This window comes from Harpegnathos saltator, unplaced genomic scaffold (assembly GCF_003227715.2).
Source record: "Harpegnathos saltator strain DR-91 unplaced genomic scaffold, Hsal_v8.6 scaffold36, whole genome shotgun sequence".
Classification (NCBI taxonomy): Eukaryota; Metazoa; Arthropoda; class Insecta; order Hymenoptera; family Formicidae; genus Harpegnathos; species Harpegnathos saltator.
In genome coordinates, this window is record NW_020230161.1 from 446970 (window position 1) to 470684 (window position 23715).

General features: G+C 44.5%; 4 protein-coding genes across 16 annotated transcripts in view; 1 reads left to right on the top strand and 3 right to left on the bottom strand.

The window, feature by feature from the left end:
• Positions 1–15168, bottom strand: part of LOC105186991 (phosphatidylcholine:ceramide cholinephosphotransferase 2) — a 31551-nt gene extending 16383 nt beyond the window's left edge. Inside the window, exons 1-2 of one of the 11 annotated variants that reach the window (XM_025300376.1) lie at positions 11773–12272; positions 11072–11286 (exon numbers count right to left, since the gene is read on the bottom strand). In XM_025300376.1, coding sequence (XP_025156161.1) covers positions 11072–11124 — 53 coding nt within the window. In that variant the 5' untranslated portion in view covers positions 11125–11286; positions 11773–12272. The other 10 variants (XM_025300375.1, XM_011147542.3, XM_011147539.3 and 7 more) reach the window with 10 other exon arrangements.
• Positions 15169–17429: 2261 nt separating this feature from the next.
• On the top strand, positions 17430–18575 carry EloB (transcription elongation factor elongin B). Its single transcript, XM_011147535.3, has 3 exons — positions 17430–17594; positions 17699–17792; positions 17915–18575. Exons 1-3 carry the CDS (start codon positions 17592–17594, stop codon positions 18169–18171), a joined length of 354 nt encoding a protein of 117 aa, XP_011145837.1. The 5' UTR covers positions 17430–17591; the 3' UTR covers positions 18172–18575.
• LOC105186990 (esterase CG5412) lies at positions 18211–20794 on the bottom strand. Of its 3 annotated transcripts, none has more exons than XM_011147536.3 (6): positions 20587–20794; positions 19979–20117; positions 19712–19906; positions 19481–19621; positions 19315–19389; positions 18211–18460 (listed from the first exon to the last, which is right to left on the bottom strand). In XM_011147536.3, exons 1-6 carry the CDS (start codon positions 20605–20607, stop codon positions 18438–18440), a joined length of 594 nt encoding a protein of 197 aa, XP_011145838.1. In that variant the 5' UTR covers positions 20608–20794; the 3' UTR covers positions 18211–18437. The 3 variants fall into 3 exon arrangements, with proteins under 3 accessions (XP_011145838.1, XP_025156166.1, XP_025156165.1); XM_025300381.1 differs by lacking the exon at positions 18211–18460 and adding an exon at positions 18650–19041; XM_025300380.1 differs by lacking the exon at positions 18211–18460 and having other exon boundaries at positions 19171–19389.
• mora (cysteine and histidine rich domain containing protein) lies at positions 20795–23047 on the bottom strand. Its single transcript, XM_011147534.3, has 4 exons — positions 22385–23047; positions 21726–22285; positions 21455–21643; positions 20795–21384 (listed from the first exon to the last, which is right to left on the bottom strand). The coding sequence occupies exons 1-4, from the start codon at positions 22461–22463 to the stop codon at positions 21193–21195; spliced, it is 1020 nt and encodes a 339-aa protein (XP_011145836.1). The 5' UTR covers positions 22464–23047; the 3' UTR covers positions 20795–21192.
• Between the last annotated feature and the right edge of the window lie 668 nt (positions 23048–23715).

Sequence of the window (23715 nt, forward strand, 5' to 3'; positions counted from 1 at the left end):
ACATCACTAAAGATTACAACATATATCATAATTTTAATCATTATTCCGATATGATCCAGCATTATTTTGTGTTAATTTTCACTACAATATTTTCTCCATGTAGAGACATGTTTTTGCATTGCGTTTTGCAAAAGTAATTGCATATTATTTCTTTAATTTTTTGTTTATTATTAGCGTGCCATCTTCAGACATATATCTTGTCAGAATTTTGGAACATTCTCGATCTCGGAATTCTGGTCCCCGGAAAGATACGCGTCGGAAGATGGCGCGGGGGATCTGCACTTTTCTACACTATCTTATATTCAAAAAGGACTCAATTAATACCTGATGATATCATATACTCGCCATTGAAGAAGTTGTCTGATTTTTTGTAAGTTTAAGAATTTCCTATTATAGGGGGAATTAGAGGAGGATTATGGATTTAAGAGGAAAAAAGAGGAGATCAACGTAAACGTTAAAATCAACGTAAAAAGGGGAAAAAGAGGAAATAGGGGAGAGAGTACGACTCCTGCGATGAGCCGAATCGCGTCGGTGTGCAGCGCGAGCGATCCCGCGCTAAATCTCGTTTTAATTAATAATTGCATAATAATCAGCAGCCGGGCCGCGCGTGTCTCTGCTGATTACGCGTTCTCTCGCTGTGAAGAAGTGTAATGGCATAATTGCAACTGCACGGGGGAAACAAATTGGGACAAATGTGACGGTGAAAGGACGGCAAACGCCCGTTTTGCCGGAAAGAAAATCTCGAAATTTCCGGCTCTTATCGGTCAAATTTGCGAGAATTCGGCTTCCTTTTAGCCGAGACGCCTTCGTCGCGTTCCTTCATCGTCAATTTCATCAAATTCCTATCATCCTGGACCAATTACTGTAAATAAGTTCGTCTCGAAAAGTTGCGCACGTTTGACCTTTTATCGCCGGACGTTTTATAGATTACTTCAATTCGCGACCGCGAATTAATTCGCAAAATACGGCGAACGCGACATCGTTCGATCGCAGCCACAGGCAACGACAGTCACAACAACGGCAATTTCGGAGCGCATCTCTCTGTCACCCACGCGCCTATGTCGTCGTCGTCGTCGTCGTCGCACGTACATGACAACCGTCCTCCCGCACAAGCAGATAAAATTAAGGTCTGGCGAAGGCGACCGCGCGATCCACGCAGATTCGAACGTTTCGGCGAAAAAGTCGCGTTAACGCTTCAAAAATACACGGCGGCGACCACTACGCGCTCGAGTCAACAAATTTGCACGTTCGCTCGCGCGACGAGCGTGTTCTCGTGCGGTTTCTAAGTTTCGGTTTCTGAAGCGACCGCGAGAGTCGATCGATTTATCGGGAGCGCGTATATATATAAATCGACGACCGACGCGGGTTGCCGCGCAGATCCGCGCCCGTCGCATTTGCATCGAGCGATCAAATATATGCATAAATACACACACACACACACACACACACACATCCACAACGAGGACTTATACTACGTATGCGCTCGGTCGAACGATGATCGAATCAATCGCGAGTAATGTGGCACGAGGGGCGTACCGTCACGACAGCAAGTCGCTGTCAATGTCGGCCGATTGACGGCGGATCTCGACGCGAAAATGCGCGATCGGGAAGGACTGCGTGCGGCAGGAGGACCTGCCGTGAGAAGGTCAAGTCGTTCGTCCGGATCGCCTCCAGCGCTGTTTGTGCGAACTGCACGCGCGGCTGTCATTAATGAAGATCAACGTTCATACCGTTTCGCCAAACATCAAACAATTGCGAGTATATTACGAGCAGCCATCGGCGGGCGCTTACGTAAGGAGATGATAAATGCCCGACCTTGTGTGTGGCGCACTTAGAAATTGTCACTCACAATAGTCGGCTTTTTCGCCGCGGGGAAAAGAGCGGAACTATCGCCTATCGGCTTATCGCTGACACTAATTGCTGGCACAAATGACTTGTCGAATATGATAAGAGTTTTCGCTACGCGACTATGAATAATCAAACCATTCTTCTCTTTCTCAGTGTTTCATGTAGAAAACCATGTCCCGCTCGGCGCCTCCAACGGGCGGTGGAGAGCACAATTTGCCACTTGTGGGTCCTCGAAAGCACCTCCGCGAGCACGTCTGTTTATTCTCCACGGGGTCGCTCTGAGCCGGCCAAATCGAGCCACGGGGATACGAAAACAAATGTGCGGGAGGCCCTCTTCGCGTACACTCGTGACGACATCCAGCGGGTGACACAATCGTCAGCGGCGAGGTCGGTGCCGGCGAGAGGGAAAAATCGCTCGCTGGCGGCTGCCGAGATTCCCAAGCACACACATGAAGCACGCGGAAGAGAGCGGAGCCTTGATCTCTGGGTTAGTTCTCTTAGCATAATCACCGATACCGCGGCAAGGCTCGCGTCGTGTATCTCTCGTCGACGCGCGACCGCGGATGCGACGATTACGACGACGACGACGGCGACGAAAGGCACGGAAAGAGATCGATATCGTGTCGCCGGCCGGTCGGCTTGATCCAATTTCATATAGAATCCTCTTAACTCTCCCGGCTGATCTCGGGGTCTCCGATACGGCGGAGACCGATACGGCGGCGACGCTGAGTAACTTTGCGTTTCAATTCTCGCATTCGGCGATTCAGAATCCAGCCACGAGCCACGCCGCCGGCCAAGACGAGACGTTGATATCCTGCTCTCGACCTCGATATTCGATTAAACGCTCATTTATCCCTCTCGAGTGTCCATCAAACTATTTTGACGGTGTTGAACCTGCAACTTCGCCGGAAGGTGCTCTTGAGAAGACCCACAAGCGGCAAATTCTGCGTACGCTGCCATTCAAAGGCGCCGAGTAAGACTTCGCGCCTCCTACGTAAAGCACCGGGAGAGAAGAAGTGTTTTGATACTTCCAGCTATGATCGCGTAGCGGAAGAATTATACAGTCTGGTTCAACAAGAAAGTGTGGGTGATATTTTTGTAGAAAATCATGGTAGCACCATCTATCTCATACCGTTTGAGCTCTTGAAACTAACTTCTTTTGCGCAGTGTACATGAGAAAGTTGCGTTGAGTAGTCGTTAAAAGTAAACATTATTTTTTAAAATGAGTGTAAAATATTTGAAGCGTTAGGAGGCGGTGTTTCTTATTAACCATTCTAAAGAACTCCAAAATTAACAATCGCGGCAACTGCTAGAGCGATTAAAAAGTCAGTGGCTTTCGTAAGGAAGTGAATAAATAGATTCAAAACCGCTGGAAATGTTGACAATCTGCCAGAAAAAGGGGCTGTCTCATGCAACGACTCCGAAGGAAGACAAAGCGATCTTGTCTCTTTCAGACGAATCTCAGTGTTAAGCCCAAGTAAAACTCCGCCGAAAAGGTCAACATATCTCGCTCAATACCATCAGAAGCCGCCTGCATGAAAATGATGTGACATCACCACATTTCGGTCCACCATGAAAAAACCGCTGCTGTCAGAAAAGCTCGAAAATGGCACAACTATGATGGATTGGCCGGCATTCTCTCCAAACGCAAATCCCATCGAAAATGTGCGGTCATACTTTAAGATGAAACTTAAAGGAAAGCGTGTCTTCACTTTTAAGCAGCTGTGCATAAAAATAAAAACAATATGACGTTCTCTACCAGAATACGCCGAAAATCTGGTCGAAAATATGCAAAAATGGTGCCAAGCAATAACTGATAATGGAAGCGGCTGGATCAAATATTAGGTAATTACGCATTACTAAAAATCTTCTATTTTCGTTCAAAAAAAAAAAAAAAAAAAACAACTTGACTTTATCTCTTATTCTTTTCAGATTATCATCGACACTTTCTCGTTGAACAGACTGTATATAGTCGGGAGAAATCATTTCTGTCACGAGTGTTGCCGCAGCGTCAGCTGTGATAAAATAACCGCTGTTGTTTTTCGTTAGGACCACTAGAAGAAACGGTCGGTTAGAAAATAACTATAATCTGACAGCAACTATTTTTTTGCTTTCACTGATAAAATTACCCTCTTAAAAGCGGCGGGGTGAGAATTCCGACTCGGCCAGTGGTGCCTTCGACGTTGTTCACGTTCCGAATACATAACGTAAACACAACAAGCGACCGCGTTGCGTAAGGATATTCTACAGACGTGCGAGAGGACATCACCTGAAGGAGTATCCGCAGAGACTCGGAGAGACGAACACGGGTTAACTGCAGTCTCCGTACCCCACGTCTCTAATCAGCTTCGACAGCTGCCGGGGGAGCAAGGAAGAGCACTCGATATCGCACGAGCGCGCGATCTCACTCGCACGTGAAGTGCGAAAAAACTGTCGGACTGTAGAGGCTCCGCACTTGATACCGCGCCACATAATTACCGCAGAACGGAAAACGCGAGTGTGTGGGTTAGCGTGGCAAAGGAAGAGAAAGAGAAGGGAGCCGGCGGGGAGAGAGACCTGGAGTGGGAAACGACGGTAACCATAGACGGGCGAAGGGGCGAGGAAGAGAGCAGGGCAGGGTAGAGCGAGAGAGGGCAGGGCCGAAATAATCGAAACGATGGAAGAACGACGATAGCCGGAGAGACCAAGGATAAAGGCTAGCGCGGAGTTTTATTTTAACCTGCCGGCTGTGGCGGAACGAGGTGGATTTAACTCGATCGAATTAAGCACTTAGGCTCTCGATTTATAGACGATCTGTATAATTCACGGGGGAATTCGGAGCAAAATTCTATTTGCACGGGGAGATATCCGAGGAATCGGCATTACACTCGTAGACGTGTATGCGTGCGTGTCGGTGAATCCTCGAATGCTCCACCCCCGTGCGTTACGGATAAAATTCCATCAGGAAATTCCGTCGTGAAACGGGGGCGTCGCACGACTGCGGAAGTCGGATATCAGCCAAGTGAGAGGGAGGGAGGGAGGGAGGGAGGGAGGGAGGGAGGGAGGGAGAGAGAAGAGAAGGGGCGCGCGATAAGCCCGGAAAAATTCAGGGAAAACCGCGCGTGGAAGGCGGACCGCAGGATATCCGCGAGATCAGCCACGAATGATACAAGAAACCGCCGCGGCGCCGCTCAGGAGAGGAGCACGAGATGGCTACTGTTGCGCGAGTGGATGGAAACTGATTCGTCCTGTCAAGATCGAGCGAAAGAAAGGCCAAGTTCGTCGAAGGCCTCGCGAGAGGAGGCCCGCTTCAAAAATATGACGCACATCGGCGTGACCGAGTCGTCTGAGTTGATTCGCGCGAATATGAAAAATAGCCAACGCTAAAAAAAATATGATCCTTCAGATGCGAAAGAACCCGTTGCAAATGAACAGATGTCCGTGCACAGGAAAATGTAAATATTGCGTTGAGGCGCATGTACGTTTCCGCAGTATGTATTTCGGCAGTTTACGTCATCGGCGAATCTGACGCAAATTCATCACAAGCGTCAAATTTACTCAAGATGCGTTCTGGATCTCCGGCAGCAGGATTGCTGCTTCAATCGGAATGCAATAAAAATGTTGGCTTGAGATGAAAGTTTCATCTTTCCGGGAACACGATGATGAACTTTTCCCGAGCTTCTCCCCGATGACTGTACTTGATGAGGACTATTATCAAGAAAAGATATTTTACTTGTTGAGGTAATCGTTACTTGAAAGAAAAAGAAAAATGAGTAATAGCTCTCCTCAGCGATAGAATATTTTTCACCGATGTGAACCCGGCAAGCAACTTGATAAAAACAAATTCGCAATACGGTTCGATTGTACTTCATTTGTACCTGTTTGTGCCACTTTTTGTTTCATTTCTACCTCGAAAGGTAAAAAGATAAGATTGGGTTAGGGAGGGGGAAAAATAGCCAGCAAGCAAGTATAAGATATCGCAAAACGGCCAACGAGTCATTCGAGAGAGAATCGTTTGTACCCGTTTGTACTTCTCTTCAAATCGTTTGTACCGCAAAGGAACCGGAACTACAAGATCTCCAAAATATGTCAGAAGATTATTTTCGTACTTCCGGTCCCTTTGAGGTACAAACGATTTGAAGGAAGATACAAACGGATACAAACGATTCTTTTTCGAGTGGCATTGGCCGTTTTGCGATATCTCAAAAATTGGCGAAAGTACCTGTTGGATGATTTTTGAAAATTCTGTACTTCCGGTTCCTTTAAGGTACAAATGCTTTGAAGAGAAGTACAAACGATTCTCTTTCGAATGACGTTGGCCGTTTTCGGATATCTTATACTTGCTTGCTGGCTATTTTTCCCTCTATCTTTTTATTCTTTGAGGTACAAACGAAACAAAAAGCCGTACAAACAGGTACAAACGAAATACAATCGTATTGAGAATCTTTCTTTTTTACATCAAGTTGTTTGCCAGCTTCACATCGGTATATTTTTCTCTGTACGGGAGAAAAAGTTTAATTAAATTAACGCGACACACACGAACAAACGCATTTCTTCTTAAGGGAGCGAAATACCCAGCACCCACGAATCAAATTCAGTTTTAAGAATCGAAAATTTCGTCTCCTCCGATTGAAATGCGTTCGGTTCGTTCACTGTCGTGTCAATTTAACGTTTTTCTCCGTGTCACTACAATCTCGTATATCGGAGGGATTGTAATCAGTATTGTTTCCGCCGAAAGTATCACTACTATAGCGTTGATCAGTGCAAAATAATGCAACAATGACCTTATTATACGCATATTTTTTATCGGAAACACAAGACGCAGTCCGTGCCATTGGAAATAATTTTGGCGGCACTGGCTGTTTCTTCTTCCAGAATATGCGCTCGCCAGCAAATTTTGGCAGATCCGGCATTGTTCTTATCGGCATACATCAAGTCGACCCAGCGTTATTTGCACGCATCGCCTCGCGTCGGAAGAGATATATGGTGTGTTTCTCCGCGAATTAAATACACGCGCGTGTATGCTACCGTCTCCCTCTCTCTCTCTCTCCCTCTCTCTTTCTTCTTCTATCTCGGCATGCGTAAGCAGTGTGTATTTCTGCGTCTCGCTATTTGGCTCACGCACGTTCGCGTGCGTACACGTGCACTCGCCGACGATTAAACGCTGGCGCGAGTGCACGCGCACTTGATTACACACAGGTGGTTCGTGACGATCCAGCGTTACCTGGCCGACCTGGCCGCCCTTAGAAGGGCGCGCGATCGATCGCCGAAGGTCCCGTGCGCGCTTCGATCACAGCCGCACCTGGGGACCTTCGTGAAAGAGAAATGACGGATGGCGAAGTCGTAAATCTCGTCGGACGTTATCGCGTACGGCACGTACGAAATCGCGATAAGTGCGAGCCGCGAAATACACTCGCGGGTGTCGTGAGAGTGGGCGGACGCCTTTGCACGAGGCGTCGATGGCGATGTTGACCGAATATTTGTCCAACCACTGATTCGCCACTGATACTATCCCGGGGAGACCCGGAATAAAAATCACGTTTTGATGAGATATCGTACGTTTCGCTCGCATATGTTGTGTTCTCTTCGTCAATACGCGCGCAAATGCGAGGTCGGCGAAGAGAAGAAGCAGCTCTGCGCGATATATCATATTTTACTCGTGTGTGCGCAATTTGATGCGATAAAATTGAATTCTTTTGCAAAATATCTGCTTCTTCGTCGGTCTCGTCTCAGTACTGTCATGCTCAAGATGAGCCGAAGAATAAAACAGAAGAAACAACGGCTAAAGATACTCGAGGATCTGGGCAATATTAACCGAGTATTTTTACAGCCAGATTACTCAAACACTCCAAACTCAAGGATACTCTATCCGGGCACACGAGATAAAAAACTTCCTTCAGCGAGAGTTCTTCTTCGCATATTATATTCTCCTCATCAATCTGCGTGCAAAAGTGTCGAAATAAAGTCAATGAAAAGGAAGATACTTGACCAGGTACTTTCACATTTTTACATAATATCTATACCCAAAATACTAAGTTAAAAAAAAAAGGTAAAATATTCCGTGAAGTACCTAGACTTTTTTCTTCACCTCACCATAATACCATCGTACTTAGAATGATCCGAAGAATAAAGAAGAAGACAGAACGATAAGACTAAAGAGAGCTAGACGCTCATCAGCAGCATATCGACTGCTCGAGTCGTCGAACTCGGACAATTCCTTCATGTTTCTCGACACTTATCGCACCGACTGCAACAAAACATCAACGCCTCTCGATAGCTTCGGAGGGTTCGATTAATCGTCGAACATAAAGCAAACAAATTATCAGATTATCAATCAGATAACGAGTGGCCCACGGAATGCGCGCCGCTTCTCACGGAATGTCCGCTTCGGCCGCTCGGTACGCGCGGAAAATCGCTCCTCACGAGAGGAAACAACGCCGGGGAACTACGCGAAACGTGAAGCGTCGTGTCACGATGGTCCGATGGCCAAGGTCAGCTGCTTTCCGCAAGAATAGTCGCGCACAGTCGTCGCACCGAGCGAGGCTCAATTAAAGGCAAGGAGCAACTCGTCGCCTCGACAACGGATCGAGGCGATGACGGAGTTGTTGTTGTTGTCCGTCGTCGTCGTCGTCGTCGTCGACGACTCTCCGCCTTAATCCGGCCCGAGAACGCGACGCTGAATGCGAGGCCGAAACGCGCCTGTTGTACGACGGCGTCGGCTAATCAGCATTTAAGTGCCGTAAACTGTGTCTCGCGCAGCGATCTAGCTTGCAAATTAACGCTCTCCGCGCACCGCGTCGTCAGCCGCGGCCCCTGACGAAACATTATTAACACGGCCGATTATCACAGCGGCCGGTGATGCCGACATGATCGCGTGCAAATCGCCGCCGCCCGCCAAACTGTCGCAACTTTTTCCGCGCGATCCGCCGATCGCGCGGTCGCGCGAACGTTACCGTTAAACACGCCGCGTCATGTCCGTTTGCGGCCGGCCGCGCGCGTTTGCGTCGAGACGCCCGAGACGAAGGAAGAATACAGACACGGGGGAGCTTTCTGAAAATATCGACGCACTGGTCGTTGAATCTCGCCTCTAGTCTCGGCCTGCTTTCTTCCATCCGCCAAGTGCAAAAACTCGCGCGCGCGCGTCTGCTACTCACAATGGACCAGCTGTTTTCGCGCGGCCGCTCCTGGCCGCACGCGACTACGGACTGCGCGTCATCGATCCCGACGTCTTTGGACGCGCGATCGCGAGTTATCCGCCACGGCAGACGGCCGGCGTTTTTCATTTGATTCTTCCTTCTTCCTTCCGCGGCGCCCGCCGGCAGCGCGATGCGCTTGCCACTCGACAAACATATACGTCAGGCCGGTACCAAGCAAATATTAATCAGCATCGTCGTATCACGGCGACGGCGAGATAAGTGCGATCGCGTTCGGCTGCAAAAACCGTCACGTAAACGCTTGCTAAGCGGCGGAAAACGTGACCGCGACGCGTGTCGTCGCGGTCGCGAAAAACGCCGGCTCGCGAGGGTGTCCGTTTTTGATCGCTCCTCTGCAACTCCGTCGCGTGTCGACACGTCGTCGTCGACCGAAAATCGCCGCAAGTCAGCGTCTTTAGCGACACCCGCGATACTCGCGAGACACCGCTGCGAACCAACGGCGAAACTCCCGCCGGCCTGCCGTTCAGGTTTCGTTCCGCGAGAGGGATATTAACATTCACCTTCGTTCGCCCCGTCAATCATCTCGCGCGCTGTCGCTTTATCTTGCGAATGCTCGCTCTCTCTCTCTCTCTCTCTCTCTCTCTCCCCCTCCCTCGCTTTATCTATACTCTTTTTTGCCCGATCAATGTGTATTTACTCGCGTTCTCGTAGCATCGTATCGTGTTTGCCTAACGATTGTCTGAATTTCTGTTCATATTGATGTTACGACGACGTGGCTGTAAAGCGCAATAAATCGATGTTCCGTCCCAATTTTTCGAAAATTTTCCTACCTCCCCCGTGCGTGTTTGCAGAGCGATCGCATCGTCGAGAATCAGATTGAACGTAAATAACGAACAGTGACGAAGGCGTTATCGGAGTGCAATCTTGTATACGAAACAGTCGGCAGGTCAACGCACGATTTCAATAGTATCTGCAAACGGAGGCCGCGAAACGCAGCGGCTTATCAGATAACGACGCGCCGTTATTATCGAGTATTCGGCGGCAGCTGTCAAGTGTTATGTCACACGGTAAATATTTTAGTACTTTTCACATCGAATAAATATTTGGGTGGCTCTCCTAAAATGTGCAGCAACCGTCCAGCGGACTCTGCTGCATCGCTCTCCCCCTGCAGTCGAGCGCCGTGCGAATGAAAAAAGAACAAGCGATAAAGCGTGTTTGCGCGACTTAATAGACAACGAGAACACCGATTCGTGTAAACACATGCACACGCATGCAGAGAAACGCTTCTCTCGGGCGCGCTGAAAAGAGACAAGATTCGGTCGTCGATCGAGAAATCGAACGCGGATTCCGTGACTCTGAGCCGGCCGAGAGAAAAACGAGAATGACTTATGTTACCGTTGTGTCAACATGAGCAATCGAAGTCAGAACGGGACACGGTCCGTTCCCTGCCGAGGAACTTTCTGGATGTCCACCCAGACAGTACATATTCTCCTGGGGACGTCCTGAGAATGAAGAAACATCCCCAGGACGTCCTCCTCTGGACATCTACGCTGTTAGGGCACTTATCGGCGAGAAGTTGGAGCGAAACGAAATATCGCGAAACGTGTCTCGCTCCGACTCTCGTTGCAACAGGAAGTTCCTCGAAGCGAGAGCAGAAACCTGCAACGTGTCCGTCTCACGAAGACGCAACGACGAAAAAATGCTTGACGATGCTTAGTCAACCGAGCTATGCGCGCGCGCGCGCGCGAGAGGCGTGGATAAAAATAATCTGATAATGAGAGGAATTCTCTCGCCTGGCGAGAGGAAGGGGGCGGTTGTTTGGAAAGTTTAATAGAATAACGAACGTGTGTGTGTGTGAAGAAGAATAAAGATCGCGAGGTATGTGAACGCCAGAGCATCTCTGGGAGAAGACGCATGGCGCGAGAACAGCGAGACAATAAAGCGAGCCGCGAGAGAGATTCGACAGATAAGACTCGGCGCGATTCAGAATCACGTTATCCGTGCAACTTAAACGTAAGATCGCGCCTGTGACGCAACGAAAATCGTAAAGAAAAACAATAATGGTACCTGTGAATTAGGCGTCGCCATACCTTGTTATAGCACTGGGCAATTCGACCTTGACAGGTAGTCTTAGCTTATGCATTTTACTTTATACGTGCACGCACTACTGTGTGTCGTTTACGGTACGGTCTCTCTTCTGCTTCTCTCTCTCTCTCTCTCTCTCTCTCTCTCTTCTCTCGTCCTCTCTTTCCCTCTCTCGTACACCGATGTGTGTACACAGAGATACACGCGACGAGATGCACGGCTATGTGCGGGACGACGTAACGGGAAACATAACCAATAAAATGTGCATCCGAATGCAACCGCTTTCTTAAAGGAGGGAGATAAGAAAGATCAAGATGAGTGAGTGAGTGAGAGAGAGTGTGTGAGAGAGAGAGAGAGAGAGAGAGAGAGAGAGAGAGAGAGAGAGAGAGAGAGAGAGAGAGAGAGAGAGAGAGCGAGTGAGCGAGCGAGCGAGCGAGCGAGCGAGAGAAAGAGAGTGAGAGAGGAAGAAAGAACGAGCGGAGCAAAGTACAGAGCAAAAGAGAGGCGCAAGAAAGGAGGAAAGGAGGAGAGAAAGAGTAAGCGAGAAGGACAGAGAGAAACAGAGAGAATGAGGGAGGGAAAGAGAGAGAGAGAGAGAGAGAGAGACGAGAGGTCCAAAAACACTTATCAAACCACACGACGAAACTAACCAACTATATAACGGAGGAGCGGGGGAGGGAGTTGGCAGTCTAGTGAGTGATTTTACATGGACACTGGACGGCATACGACTCCTCTTCGGTCGCGCGTTCGTCTCTCGGCGGCGGACCCTCGAGACTAGATCTACGACGCAAACTCATTACACGCGACACAGTGAAACACACGCACGCGACGCGACACAACGCGACTCGACACCGCACGATTTCGCGATGCACTCTCTTCGCTCCGCTCCGTTCCCGTTCCGTGTGTCACTCGCGGACGACGCCGCCACTGCTGGCGAGCCGTGTTTGTTGCGTGTGCCCGTGTCCACTGTCCGTCCAGCCGCACGCCTGCACGCCTGCACGCACGCACGCACGCACGTTTCTCCGTCCACATTCACCCGTTCGTTCGTTCGTTCGCACCGCCGTCGTGCGCACTGCCTTGCGCGCAGGACGCGCGCACGCTCCGCCGTGGTTTGAGCGCTTCCACGAGAGCAGCGACGTTGCGAGCGGAAACAACGCGACGAGCGAGGATGGCGGTGGCGGCGCATCCAGCGCTGCGCGTCACTCGGCTGAAACAAGCGAGCTGAAAACCGAAGGCGCGACGTTCAGGGCTGCGTTCGCGAAAACGCCACTCGGGTACATCTGCTACGTTGGTGTGAGAGAGACATAAAAATGAGATAAAGGAAGAAAGAGAATACCCGAGTGACGTTTCCGAACGCAGCTTAGAAAAGAGAAAGGGCAAGAGCACAGGCTTGTGCATAACGCATAATATATAACACCTAAGAGAATAAAGCAATTAGTTTTCTTCATAGACATAGGACAAGAGCACAGGCTTTTGCATAACGCATAATACATAACGCATAAGAGAATAAACTAATTAGTTTTCTTCATTTCCCTCCTCAGGACAGAAATGAAGAACTCTGATTGGTTGATTCTCTTATGCATTGTATATTATGCGTTATGCAGAAGTCTGTGCTCTGGCCCATAGTATATCTAGACTCCTCGTGTTCGAGGAATGGAGATGTAATTCTCGGAGAGAAGGAAGCATTCTGTTTTTACTATTCGTTCTCTCTCGCACAGTCCCGATGGGAGAGGTATAGGGGAGGCAGTTGCTGTACAGTAACCATCGCTCCCATTCCCCTTCCACCAGGACTGTGCGAGAGAGAACGAACAGTAAAAACAGAGTGTTTCCTTTTCTCCGAGAGTTGTACCTCCACTCTTGAAATTTGGGTGAACGCGCAGTCTAGTCTATACTATGTCTATGGTTTTCTTCATTTCCCTCCTCAGGATAGAAAGAACTCTGATTGGTTGATTCTTTTATGCGTTGTGTATTATGCGTTATGCAGAAGTCTGTGCTCTGGCCCAAAGCATGCACTGAATCGCGTGTCAAAAGCAGACTTCCGGCTGTGACTTCATTTGAGAAAGTGCGTACTTACGGCATGTACTTTCGGCACCGCTCAGTATGCGCGCTCCGAACGCGTCTCGTCGTGGGACGCAAGAGCCATCTGACGGTGGCCGTGAAACGCTCGCGATACCGACCGAATTCGCCCGCGAAACTTTGAATCGCCGCGCGCCTCGATCCGAATCGTGCCGAATGAAACGGTCGATTCTGTAAACGCCGATCAGCGCTGATTTACCGAGACGCCTGATTCCGACGACGCCGATCAATGGTGTGATTCGCAAAATTGCAAGTCGTTGTCTCTACGTTACAGGAAGTGCGTGTACCGGGTGCTAATGTAAGAAGAAATGCGAGGTCTTGAGGTCTTACTGCGGAGGTTGATCAACGACTCCTTATGTGTGACAGGAACTGAAAATCACGATCACACAAAGATAATGTGAGAATGGTCGAATCGTGATCGGGAAGCGAGTCTTTACGGTCATTTCCCGTCGTTCCCGACGTGGTTTCCCGTTGGGCGACGTCGGAATCAGGTGTCTCGACGAGTTTACCTTGTCGTCGATCGGCGTTTACGTCGCGACAAGCACCGCATTCGGAAAGAAGCGGGTAATGCCACGGCGATGGCGATCGACCCTTGTATCGAATCACTCGTTTTGTTCCTTTTCGCCAAAGGGAGGAGGCAAGACGGCGCGACTCGCCGATGGCTCCGTCTCGGCGCGTCGTCGAACTCGCGTGTTACGTGCGTGTTACGTACAAGAATGAGATGAGAGAGCAATGAGAGATGGTATACGAAACATAGCGATGAAAAGACTGCTTTATTCAAAGCGGATGAGATACATCACTGACGTTCTGCTTATCATGCCGTCCGCAAATCGTAATCCGCTTGGAAGTACGAACGCGGCCATGACATACGATCTGATCCTTGCCTTCGTGCGATGATCGGATAACGCGTAATGTAACTGTAATAACAAAGTAATGGACAACATGATAAATAACTGATGACAGTCAATACTGCTCACACACGCGACGGAGATGCGGCGGCGCATCTCTCACTACCACACACCAAGCGAGAACAGCAAGCGTGCGAGGAGCAACGCAGGAGGAGGCTGCGACTACAGAAATAATCAGCGAGAACATGTCGAACGTGTTATCGTCGTGCGTGCGTGCGTGCGTGCGTGCGTATGTGTGTGTGTGTGTGTGTTTGTATACATATAAACAACTGAATCATCGTTCAGTCCTCTTCGTCACGGACCCGAGTCGTTTAATCCGATGACTGAAAGCGGGGTAATGAAATTAGCCGGCCGACGAGACCGCTCGTCGGTGGCTAGTCTCTTCCGCGAATGCCAGCCAATTAAAAGGAACGAACGAAGCCCAGGTGAAGGTGACGTAGCGCACCTTCTCTACCTGAGCCTGAGCACACGAAAGCGGATCTCTCTAGTCAGCGGCAGTCGACAACGCTATCAACAACAGCTGATCGTGTTAACTATAGCATGTCCGTCTGCTCGAAATGTTACGTAGGCTGAAAATAGGCGAAGCCGAGGGTAGCAAGCGGGTGGAGGAACACATATGGCCCTCTCGAGGTCATCAAGCGGGTCAACACGAGGGGAAGGGGAGAGAAAACGGGGACGATCGTAGTCTTACCTAAGCAACGCTTTCCTCCAGCAGTAGTCCGTCTCGATAACGAACAGCTGCAATTTCATCATATACGTGGACGTGGCCCAAGGCATACAAACGACTCGTATACGCCTGAAGGCTGGCCGCCTCCCGGCGAAGGCTCTGCTCCTGCTACCGCTACTCCACCACCTTGTCTTCCTCCGCGTGGAGAACGCGATTCCGCTGTTATCCGGGTGATCGTGATTAGCTGCGAGCGACCCAATTATTGTATCGCGCGGGGCCCGTACTATCGATCAATCGACACGAAACGCACGGAACTCAGACGAAGCTCTCTTTCTCCTCTTTATTCCTCTTTCTCTCACCCTGTGTCTCTCCGCAGCTGTGAGATGGATCTCAAGCCGGAGGAAGATCTCTCTCCCTCTCTCTCTCTCTCTCTCTCTCTCTCTCTCTCTCTCTCTCTCTCTCTCTCTCTCTCTCTCTCTCTCTCTCTCTCTCTCTCTCTCTCTAGGAAAAGTGCACGAGATGAGTCGCACTGCGCGGCTGCCGAGGGAGGCGACGCGCTAAACCGTGGAGTCGCTCGCTTCAAGGACGAGAGAGGAAGCGAAAGTGGAAGCGCACGTTGATGGGATCTTCTTCAATCGCAAGGGGACGGTTCCCTGTGCATCTTCGTGGTGCGGATCAAACTCTTCTTGAAAGTTCATCGCATGTCTCTGTCTTTAATTCCCTCTCCCTTACTTTCTCTCTCTCTCTCTCTCTCTCTCTTTCTTTCGTTCTTTCTTTCTCCTTCTCTCTCTTCTTTCCTGCTTCACTTTTAGCGTACCAAAACTCGGGCAGTGATGAAAAGAGGACGCCGTCAAAGCCTATTTTTCCACCTATCTGCCTGCTTGCTCTCCTACCCGCTGACGACGTGCTTCTCCGACGCGAACGCGTCGCGACGCCCGACAGGGTCCTCTTGCGAAAGCGCACGCGCCTCCTCATGGATCGCCACCCTCTGTCACGGACTTGCGTTACGGCCGGCTGCTAACGGTGACGTCACGCCGGGGCTGCCGATTCATTCACGAATATTCGTCTCACAGGGCTGATCCCGAAGGCACCAGCATCCGGCGGCGCACACGTGCGAGACGAGAGTCCTTTAAGCAACTCCTTTTGAACTGGGAGAAATCTTGAGCCAAGATTACACTATACTTCTCTCTCTCTCTCTCTCTCTCTCTCTCTCTCTCTCTCTCTCTCTCTCTCTCTCTCTCTCTCTCTCTCTGAGAGCAGAAAAATAAAGTTTGGGAGTAGAAGCAAGATCTACGAACGTAGTACGACGAAATTAGAAGTTACCGTTGCGTCCTTCCGCCTACACGAGTTCCCACTATAATGCATACGTAACGAGAGAGTATGACTGTTGAGGTCAAGTCAAATATAGCGCTGAATGAAACGGTGGAAGCAGAAAAATAGACCGACCCAACTGGACATTACGACGTAATTCTCGTTGCAACCGAAATAAACGTGACACTTCCGATATCACTTTGTACGATATCACCTTGTTCATATTTCTTTTGAATTTCAAAGCATTCGAGAGGCGACGCTTATCTTGAGAGACAACTCTGTTGTCGCGCGAGTATAAGGCCAAGGACCCTCGTAAAGCGAGTACCTGCGCATGAAGAGTTGCATCATCAAAAATTGAAGTTAATAGTCTCGCGAAAGAGTTTCAACGAACGTAACGCAGTGGTTCTCAAAGACCGATCGGTTAACAGATTATATAGTAGCATAGTTTTCTTTTTGTTGTCTCCATTATACTTACTTTGTATTTCTTTTTTCATTTATATTCGTTTCATCTTCGAGCGAAAAGTTAGTTTGCGATATCGCTAGTCTGTAATTTTGGGCTGTAACATATTATTTATGTATACGTTATTTTAGTTGCATTTCATTTTTTTGGCATACCTGCTTTATGTTATCAATCACACATTTTGTATTTGTCGGGATACGATTATCGAACCATCGAAGCATCATCTAATGGTATCATAGAAAAACTTGTTACATCTAATGGATTAAATTCTCGGCTAAGTAGAATCTGGGTCTTGATTAAAATAACTCATTAGCTTATCGACTTAGTTTCAGTGTGTCTGTTGTGTTGTGAATCACTATAGATCTTTCTGACAAATTAAAAAGTGATATTATAATTCAATCAGTTGGACAAGTGGATAGACTCAGTGGCGGATCAGTCGGATCTTTCTTCAAGTAGTATAATTCAACGGCGGACTAGACTAATCTTTATTTTCAAATAAATGTTTTTTAAATACGTATGTATCGCCCAAAGCCGTCGGTAGTTATCAATCGAAGCTGAAACTTTGCCCTAGAGATTTCATACGTTAAATTTCGCATAAAAAATTTGTGTAACGAAAAATATACAAAATTCCTTTTTTCTTCCTATTTATTGAAAACATTTATACAGAAAACTGTACAAAGTACAATTTTCTCGATTGATCGTTGATACAAATCATTAAAATTTACATCGTCAAAATTTATTCATTTGGGATTCCATGAGCATCCGATATGAGAACGATATCATACTCCACTTTTAGAAACTTTGAAGTATCCTGCGTTATCGCAAATATATTTCGAAATATTAAGCCACTCTCCGATTGGTAAAATAAAGACGGAACACACCAAAGGCAAATTGCTTTAGAAAGCACGAACCAATCGAACGAGCTGTCTTATGCACTCGCCTTGTCTGGCTATGCTACCTTATTTTAACCACCTATAACAATCTATATCTGCCAGTTCTAACCTGCAGGCCTGCTAGTAAACATAACAATTCAAGACTTGTGTCGTCAAGGGCAATATACTAATTAATCTTAGCGTTATTAGGCGTACATAGTTAGAATTACAATGGTAAGTCCTCGATGCACTCTCGATGCTTTATTCGTTTTACCACGACTGAATGGTGCTACGAGTCGACTAACCTCTAAAGACATTTCCGATGTTTTAATTTTTAGGATGTATTTTTAATGATCAGGCGAAAAAATATGACGATATTTACCGATGCAAAGGACGACACCACGGTTCTCGAACTGAAGAAAATGATTGAAGGTGAGGATACGTTTATTTTTAGGAATAGTGAGAGAGTAATTATCTGCCTATCTAACATGTTTCTTGGTGACTTATGATTAAACTACTAAAGAGGACAAAGAGATAATTCTTAATTTACGTAGGTATACTCAAAGTACCTCCTGTAAATCAACAACTATTTAACAAGGACAACGTTGTAATGAGTGACAGCAAATTTTTATCTGATTATGGACTAACGTCATTAACGGCAAAGGCACAGTGTCCTGCGTTAGTGGGCTTAGCTCTGCGTCAAGATAATGGCCAGTTTGAACCTCTTGAAATGACGCCATTCTCATTACCACCGGATCTTCCCGATGTGATGAAATCACAAGAAGCTAACGGCCAAGAGCAGTCACCTTGAAATGACATGAATGATATCGCATCAGTCGACGACAAAGTGTTGTGTTCCATGCAATCTAGTAATTTGTCAAAGCAGCTCAGAATGGTAAAACAAAAAAAAAATGAGGAAATCTACACAGGTATCATGTGAACATTAGATACTTACTACTTCATACGCAGATACTGAGTCTCAAAACTTTTCCAACACCTTTATCGAAGATATGTAGTCATGTGATCTTCAGTTTTATAAAAGTGAGTGGGCAAGTACCAATTTGTACTTGAATATTATTAGACTGAAGGTGATAATAAAACTAAAATCATATGCTTATGAAATCATGTATTAAACCAAATTATATTATAGCAATGAATATATATAAGTGTTTTGTTATGGTCAGGATGATAATAAATACCTCAGATTATATTTAATTTATGTTTATAGCTTAAATGTTAGTTCAAAATATTTTGCTATATTTCAAATCAAATATCATTTGCACATATACATGTATACACGTGTATGTCACCTATTTAACTTTATTTAACCTTCATACAACTATATACTTGTATTATCAAATTGCTGAGTCTTGTGGCATAGATATTACACAATGTCATTAAATCATGAATTTTATAATTACAACATAAAATCTAAAGGAAAGAGTGTGATAAATTATAAATATTATGTCCATTCTCTGTTCTTTCCCTCTTAATCATAACAGTCTAGTTTGGAGTAAAAGCTACAGGCTACTGACTGATAATCATAATCATTATAAATGTAAAATAGAATGCTCTAAGTAATAATTTTTAATTCTACAGTTTTGTATTTAACTAAGTTATACTATCTCACAATATTATTAGCCGATCAATTAAGTGTATATTTCTTAAAACTTGTAATAACCTAACCAATATCACGTTATGGCAGCAAGAAAAAATATATATTATACAAGATTTACATATCCCTATTTAATATTTAAAAAGAAGTTGGTTTTCTTTTTGATTTTTTTATTATTTTATATATACTAGCATTTAAGATTTTTCTCTATAACAGAATACTGATTTGAGTACAAAAATCTTTGTTAACTTTACCTAACCCAACAAGAAAATTATTATTTATTTAGATTTTTATTTTCCAGCATTTTCATTATGAAATTTCTATAAATATCTTTCTTACTTGGTATATAATGACCACCTTCATGGCATATTTCCTCCTTGTCTATGAAAAGACGACTAATTTGTCCTGCCATCTCTGTAAGAAATAATCTTTTATATAATTGAATGCATCTTATTATTTCATACCTTTCCTAATTAATAAGAATAAATATATAATATAATTCTACCTGTAGGAATGACTTGATCATTCTCTCCGTAAATATGCAATGATGGTATATCTATCTCTTCATTATAATATATTGAATGAGGTGCACATAGCGACTTGAAGCCAGATATGATGATAGCAAAGTTGAATTCAATTTCTAGTACTTCAAAAAAATTTGTATATTCATAAGTTGTTGATTGTATATAATAGATTTCTATAGAAATTTCTATATATCACTTTATGAATAACTTACATTGCTTTTTCTTCATAACGCATAGTATACTGACAAAAGCAGCACCTTGTGAGAAGCCTAATATGCCGTCAAAAGGACCCTGTTCCAAAAATGTCTCTTTTACTAAATTTATACTATCAGTAAATCCTACACATAAATCACTAGGTGTTGTTGCTTTAAAACAATGGTCTTCTGTGTTAAACCACCATCCGTATCCTATAATACATAGAAGCATTGTATCATTTAACAGTATAATATTCCAAGGATAGCATTTTTTTTACAATTTACCTTCTCCATTGGTCGATGAAACCTTGTGTGGTGCTTTTATGAATGTAAAGTCTATTTCTTTTTTAAATCCTTTTCTCAATGAGCCTAGTTTAGCACTAAATATCACATCTGACTGTGTATATCCATGTAATGCTAATATCTAAAACATGTGTTTTATATACTGTACATATTTCTGAAATATTATATCATCTGTCTGAATATTGTGCCAATATTTTTAAAATATTGAAGAGTCAAATTTGCTCATAATAATCAATATGTTAGTAATAATCAATAATCATAATGTTAAGGAATACATATTAGGAAACATAACACATACACGAATATTATCATATCGTATTAGTAGTTTTCTTTTTGTCACTGGGTCCAACACAATTCAATGTTCAAAATGTTACAACGCAAAAATTTATGTTCGGTAATATAAAAATTATATTTTAAATCTTAATTTAATTATATCTTAAAAATTACATTTTTCCATCTCTGTTAACCTTTCTGTAAACATGTGTCATATATATATATATATATATATACACACACATGTATAGTTTTCACTCGTACGTCTACGACAAGGAATCATTTTCGTATTTTATAAAATTATTAATAATGTTTACCCGTAATTTGGAGTCTGTCATATTGCATAGCTTTCAAATTGTATACATGCATCAAAAGTAGAGGTTAGCGTATACGGAAGTGCACCATTCGGTATTTTTCAATTACACCGCATTACACTTTCTGCTCTTATTGAGCAAACTTACTTTCAGTAATTATATATGTATGTACATTTTTTCACAGGATCACGAAAGATATACATACACACAATGAAATATTATAATTTATTTTTTTAGGAAACTGACAAAAACTTAAGTAAAGACTAAATCACGAGATCTCATAAAAATGTTTGTTACATTTACAGATGCATATGTATTTAACTTAAAAGATATAAGTTTAATTCTTTTTTAACAAAATTATCATTTCTTGTCAAATTTCTTGCAAAATTAAATCATTATGCCTAAAAAGTTAACTTAATAGAGATCATATTATCTTTTGTAAATCCGTGAAGGTATTAGATTTATTTTTTCATTGTAATACCAAACATAAAGTGTATTTGAGATTACCCTGACCAAATATTTTGATATTACAATGATATTATTTCTTAGATAAAAATAAATGTTTCTAGAAAATCAAATTATCCCAGTTAGCATAAAATTATCAAACAGTTAAAGGTCACTGAGGTCTACAGCTTCCACTTGTGCATTAAGATTTGTAACATTTTCGTTGCTTTCATCAGCTTCTGATTCTTCCTTTCTTGGAATATCTAATTCTGACCACGAGCCAGGCTCAGCTTTTCTTAATTTGATTTCTACTTTAGTTGGTAACATATTCACACTACTTTGTTTAACATCAACAATCTGAAAAAGGAAGATCGTGTTAATATTAACAATTCTCAATTATTAGGATCAATTCTTAATTAATACATACTCCTCTCAAAGCTATATCAAGATTATATCTTGAATTTTCTTCTATAAAGAACAAATCTACAGTTAGACGGACAGGATTCAATTTGACAGCCGACTGACTGGGTAGATATTTCTTTGCATACACAGAAACAACTACAAATGTGCCTGTTTGATGCCAATCCATCCTACATTGTACTTTTTTTCCTATATCCTGAAACAACATATATTTAAAACTGTGATTATTGAAAAATAATAGTAATCAAGGCACAATATTCTATCTGTGAATGATTTACCTTAGAAAACCATACATGTTTTCCCAGAGAGCAACCTCGTTGTTCCAGAAACACAGAAAATTCCGTTGTCTTCTTCTGACAACAGGACCAGTATTTCAATCCCTCGTGAAAAATTGGTACTCCAGGATGGAAAATGCAAACTTCCTCATTGGAATCCTCACCGTTGTAAGTAACTTTGCAGGAATTATTTTTACAATTTTGTCCTATTTGTATTTCACCTAGTATTGGCTTGTTTTCTAAAGCTGTCAATCCTTTGACTTGTTCCAACAGAGTTGGAGATATTGTGGGTGACAACTGTAGCTGAGGTGTATCAAAAGAAGGCCTGTTCAATGTCGAATCATTAATTGCTGATTTGGAGACAACTTCTATTATTTCATGAGCTTTAGATTTATCAATGGATTGTTTCTCTGGCTCTGGTGGTTTTTCATCTGAATGCGTGGCCTTTGTACAACCCTTAATGTTTAAGAATTCTGTAAAATCTATACATTTCTTATTGCAACAAGACCAGCCTTTATACGCATCATGGAACACAGGTTGACCCGGATGATGAACACAATCGTCTGCAACACAACCAGAAAGATATACTCTTTCCCATGTATATTATTAATACTTAAATTATTAATAATCAATCAAAACTTAAGGGGTCTAATAGAACATACCGTCCTTATTATCATTGGGATCGAATTTCTTTCCGCAACCACGACGATAACAATGCAACAAAACCATTTTCTGTGACATTTCGAGTTCTCACAATTATTATTATATACACGTGCCCCAATGAGTCTTGGAATATCAATTCGACACGAATATTCTTGTGCGTGAAACGTTTTCTCTCACGATACTTTTCCGCGGTTCCAACAGACCACGTTTTGACACGTTCTAGCACTTTCCACACTTCCGAATTCGAACGCGAACGGGAAGCAATGGAAGTAACACACCGCTTTTTTGACACACCAGCAAGATTACTCGTTTGTTAGTTACACTTTTTACGTTGAAAGCAAGATAAGTATATATTTAAATTTAATATCAAGATGGGTAAGAAAAATAACAAAGTGCAGGAAGTGCGACCAAAGCGAGCAGCGTGTTCTATCAGTTCCAAAGGCCCACTATGAGCCGCCACTGTTTCTGTCAAATGAAGGTCATGATGTGACTCAAAGGTAAGGCAGACAAACATTATTTATTTATCGCATTTTATTTATTATAATTGAAAGGAGAAGCTGAACCATGTTATATAACTAGGTCGCAATTAAGATTTAAACCTATTTTTGGTTGAACATAGGTTCATAATAAATTAAGTTGAATCGTCCCTTTTTTTTTTTTTGGTCACGCAAGGAAATCCTCATGGATATCCCTGCCCCTTGGGGAGGGCGGGGGTTATGTCGGACTTCTACCGACTAAAACCCCTGCGGGGTGCCTACCGCTCGGACCGTGATGAGGGGAGCCAGGGAAACTACGCCTGCATTCCCTCCCCGAAAGTTGAATCGTCCCTAGCAGGGACGATTACCAGAGAGAAATCTGAGAGCGGCCAACACGACATTTTCTGCGACACCGACTTTCCGCACTGGGAAAGGACGCCATCTACATTCATTTTGAGAGGGGAACTACGATAGTACATTCACCTTCAGGTCTCGATGGTAAAATCTGCATGTGGTGGAAAACCATGCTACATCCATTTTCAGGCGGTTTATGTCCGTGCTGCAACCACAGTTGCCATCTCTATGCCAGACTATGCCCGGTGGTCTAAAAAGAGCGGGGGGGGGGAGAGGAGAGGAGCAGAAAAAATAAAAGTACGTATTAAATGTTAAATCTTCGAATATATATTGCCGTATCAAAGTCTCTTCTATAATAAACAATTTGACATGTATGGAGACGCATGATGTATTGTTGCCCGTGTAGCGTTCACTTCGTCCGGTTTCTTAATTCAGCATCCCGTCCGCTCCGGACATTCGCTCGTGGCACTGACAGTGGCCGTCGGTGAGCATTCGATCCG

Coding starts and splice junctions, on each gene's coding strand:
- mora (XM_011147534.3), bottom strand. CDS start 22,463: ATGTCACAGAAAATGGTTTTGTTGCATTGTTATCGTCGTGGTTGCGGA. Junction 22,286..22,384: donor TCCCAATGATAATAAGGACG/GTATGTTCTATT, acceptor GTTGTGTTGCAG/ACGATTGTGTTCATCATCCG. Junction 21,644..21,725: donor AACATGTATGGTTTTCTAAG/GTAAATCATTCA, acceptor ATGTTGTTTCAG/GATATAGGAAAAAAAGTACA.
- EloB (XM_011147535.3), top strand. Junction 17,793..17,914: donor ACTGAAGAAAATGATTGAAG/GTGAGGATACGT, acceptor TAATTTACGTAG/GTATACTCAAAGTACCTCCT.
- LOC105186990 (XM_025300380.1), bottom strand. CDS start 20,607: ATGACAGACTCCAAATTACGG. Junction 19,907..19,978: donor TTCATCGACCAATGGAGAAG/GTAAATTGTAAA, acceptor TATGTATTATAG/GATACGGATGGTGGTTTAAC. Junction 19,622..19,711: donor CGTTATGAAGAAAAAGCAAT/GTAAGTTATTCA, acceptor ATTTTTTTGAAG/TACTAGAAATTGAATTCAAC.